Source organism: Eurypyga helias, unplaced genomic scaffold, assembly GCF_000690775.1.
Source record: "Eurypyga helias isolate BGI_N326 unplaced genomic scaffold, ASM69077v1 scaffold35474, whole genome shotgun sequence".
NCBI classification, from domain to species: Eukaryota; Metazoa; Chordata; class Aves; order Eurypygiformes; family Eurypygidae; genus Eurypyga; species Eurypyga helias.
Window position 1 is genome coordinate 6438 of NW_010248759.1, and position 2936 is coordinate 9373.

Below are 2936 nucleotides of genomic sequence, written 5' to 3' on the forward strand. Positions count from 1 at the left end.
TGGTTTCGCACACTGGTACGGCACCTCTCTGCAGGTTGGGGAAGATGCTGGGCTCCCTGTGCCCTGCTCTGTGTCCATGCCAGTGAGCACAGGGATGACATGAGCTGGATGGATACTTGGCATCCCGGGATGGCCTGGGAGATAAATAAAATCCCAGGAGAGCAGAGAAGGTGAGTTAATGGCATCCATAGCTCTGGGGAGAAAGGTGCTGCAGGGCAGCCAGGATCTCATCCTGCCCTGCCAGGAGATGTGCAAACACCGGCTGCGCCCATGCTTGTTAGCACAGCTCTGCTGCTGAGCACAGAGGGCAACACAGATGTGCCCACCTAGCCCCAAATGCAATGCTGGCTGCTCCAGGCTGGCCCAGCACTATGCAGCCAGGTCCCACATCCGCGATGCTCCGCTTCCCATCCTTCACTGAATGATGCTTATTAAAAAGTGGGACAGGAAAACAAGAATGATCTCGTCCCAGGTCACAAAAAAGGTGCTCCTCAAGGCTATTTCTCCCTCTGGAAAAGCAAGTGTTTGCAGTGTGCTGCACCAGCACGGTTTTGGGCTTCAGTGATGCACACGCTGTTCCACCTGATCCCATGGGGATGGCAGGTGTGGCCCTTCCTGGCCTCTCCATCCCTCTACCCAAGCCAGAGAGCGTTTGCCCCCCAGGGACCTCTTTCCAGAGGGTCTGGGCACCCCTTGTCTCTGGGAAGGGGGCTGTGGGAACTGGTCCCACTGCTGCTCCCCGTTACAGCTCTGAACAGCAGCCCCCAGAACGGAGGGTTGATGGCACGAGGCTTTGTTAACACCAGTACATTCAAGGAAAAGGCCTCGCACGTTTCCTCAGCAACCGTGACGTCACGCGGAATGTCTGGGCTTCTCCCTCCTCTTCTTGTTATTAAAAGGGAAAAGAAAGGGAAGCAGAAAGCGAAGGGGAGTTGGGGACAGTCTCCTGGCAATGCTGGGAACAGTAATGTCCAGGGAGATGCAGGTCTATCGTGGGGATCCTGGGCAGTCCTTGTGGCTGGAGCAGCGGGATACGGAGGGCATCCTTGGGGTCTCCTGGGTGTGACCACACTCCCCTTCCCCAAACCCTTGTTATTTGAGCTATTTCATCCATCCTGGCTCACTTCTAATAGATAGCAGTGATCAGCTCAGGGTGTGAGCAGGCAGGGGGTGGCAGAGGATTCCACATGGGCATGGATGGTTTGGGAATGGGGAGAGGGGATTTCTGCTGCCTTTCCCAGTGCCCTGGACTGAGGAGTCACCCTGTGCCCGGGAGCAAAGTTCTGCCAGCCTCTGAGCCCCCTCGCCAGTCGCAGCTCAGCTGTGAAACACACCACAGATGGTGCTGGAGCTGAGGGCAAACGGGGTCAGAAAGCAATTAGCCCAGGTCCTGCAAGGCAGCCTCTCCGGTGCCCGCTCGGCACGGCTGTCCTGACCTGAGCCGCAGCAGAAAAGGTCTTTAAACCCCTGATTACCAGGAGCAGCAGGGAAGGGTGTCTCTCTCTTTGCCTGTTTCTTATTCCCTTTCTCTCAGCCTCCACTAGCCCTTGCCAGAAGAGGATGCTGAGTAAGGCAGCGCTTTGCTCCGAGCTCTTATCACGGATGCCAGCCTCTTCAGCCTCTTGATACAGCGTCAGGTACCTACCCATGGACTAGCCAAGCCCTATACTATTTTTTATCACTGTGTGTGGATCCAACAGGGGAAATTGATATGTTCCTCCAAATGCCAAGAGCAAGCTGATACCTCAGACTAAGAGAAACAGAACTAAAGACACACGCTTCCAAGGGAGCGTGGCGGGGTTTCCCCCTGCAGCAATCTGTGCTGGGACACGCGACTCCTGCACGTAGAAGGTGGATGTGGGTGGTACCCAGAAACTGAAGGCATCACAGGGACACCCTCATTGGAGCCAGGAACGCTGCTGTGACATGAGGGTGTCACTGCCAGATGGGTCATGGATCCGCAGCCGCGTGCCCTCTTCTCAGCTGCCAGGGCTGTGACGGTCCATTTTCTCTGGGGCAGATGGGCTGTAACCAGATCTGTCGTTAACATCGTGTCTCAGTTTTTCCACCTGTGAAATGAAGATGGTGAGAGGTGCCAGTGTCACAGGACTTGGCAGCTGGAGTTGCCACTGCCTGTCACATGCGTCCCATCCCAGGACAGGTCAGGAGATGCTCCAGACCTTATTGATCCATCCTTGCAGCAGCTTACCCTGCATCCTTCCCACTGCTGCCCTGTCTGCCCTCTCCTGTCTGCAGCAGCAGCCAGAGCTGGCTCCTGCCCTCTGCTCTCCAGTGACGCCAGCTTCTGGGAATGCTTCAGCCTGAGCTGTAGCTGAGCAAGATCTGAGGTCCTGGCATTTGGGGCCAGCCAGATGGACAAGCCGTGCCCAGTGCTGGGGTCACTTCTGCAGAGCAGCTGGAGCCGAGGAGGGGCTCCAGGCTGAGGGGGCTGCTGGATGTCCCTATGCAGACCCCTCAAAAAATGCTTTTCCTCAAACCCCATCCCCTGAATGTGCTTTTCTCCCTCCTTCTCACCACAGGTTCATGAATCACCATGTCCCATCCAACCGCAGGTACCAGCCGACAGAGTATGAGCACGCAGCGAACTGTGCCACCCACGCAGTGAGTCCCTGTCCCCATCCCAGGGTGAGGAAGAATGGTGCTCAGCTCTCTGGGGATCCCCTGAGGAACCTCAAAGGATCACCTAAAAATGTCTGTGTTCAGCCCTGGAGCAGCTCCTGAGGGTCTTGGGGCTGTGATGGGACTGATGTGTCCCAGGTGCTCCTGGGGAGCAGGGATGTTCTCCTTTCTGCCCTGGGAAGCTGGTGTGCACCTCCCTCAGTCTCACCCACCATAGTCCTGAGTCCCCAGGGAAGCTGGCCATGGGCTTAGTGGACTAGGAGTATTTTACAAAGTTCCCTGAAAATGGAGTGTTT

General features: G+C 56.3%; 1 protein-coding gene across 1 annotated transcript in view; it reads left to right on the forward strand.

The window, feature by feature from the left end:
- Positions 1-2539: 2539 nt before the first annotated feature.
- The window catches only part of MMD2 (monocyte to macrophage differentiation-associated 2), a 2535-nt gene continuing 2138 nt past the window's right edge, over positions 2540-2936 (forward strand). The window contains exon 1 of the mRNA XM_010151169.1: positions 2540-2622. Within this exon, the coding sequence (XP_010149471.1) occupies positions 2545-2622 (78 nt within the window). The 5' untranslated portion in view covers positions 2540-2544. The remainder of the gene's footprint in view (positions 2623-2936) is intronic.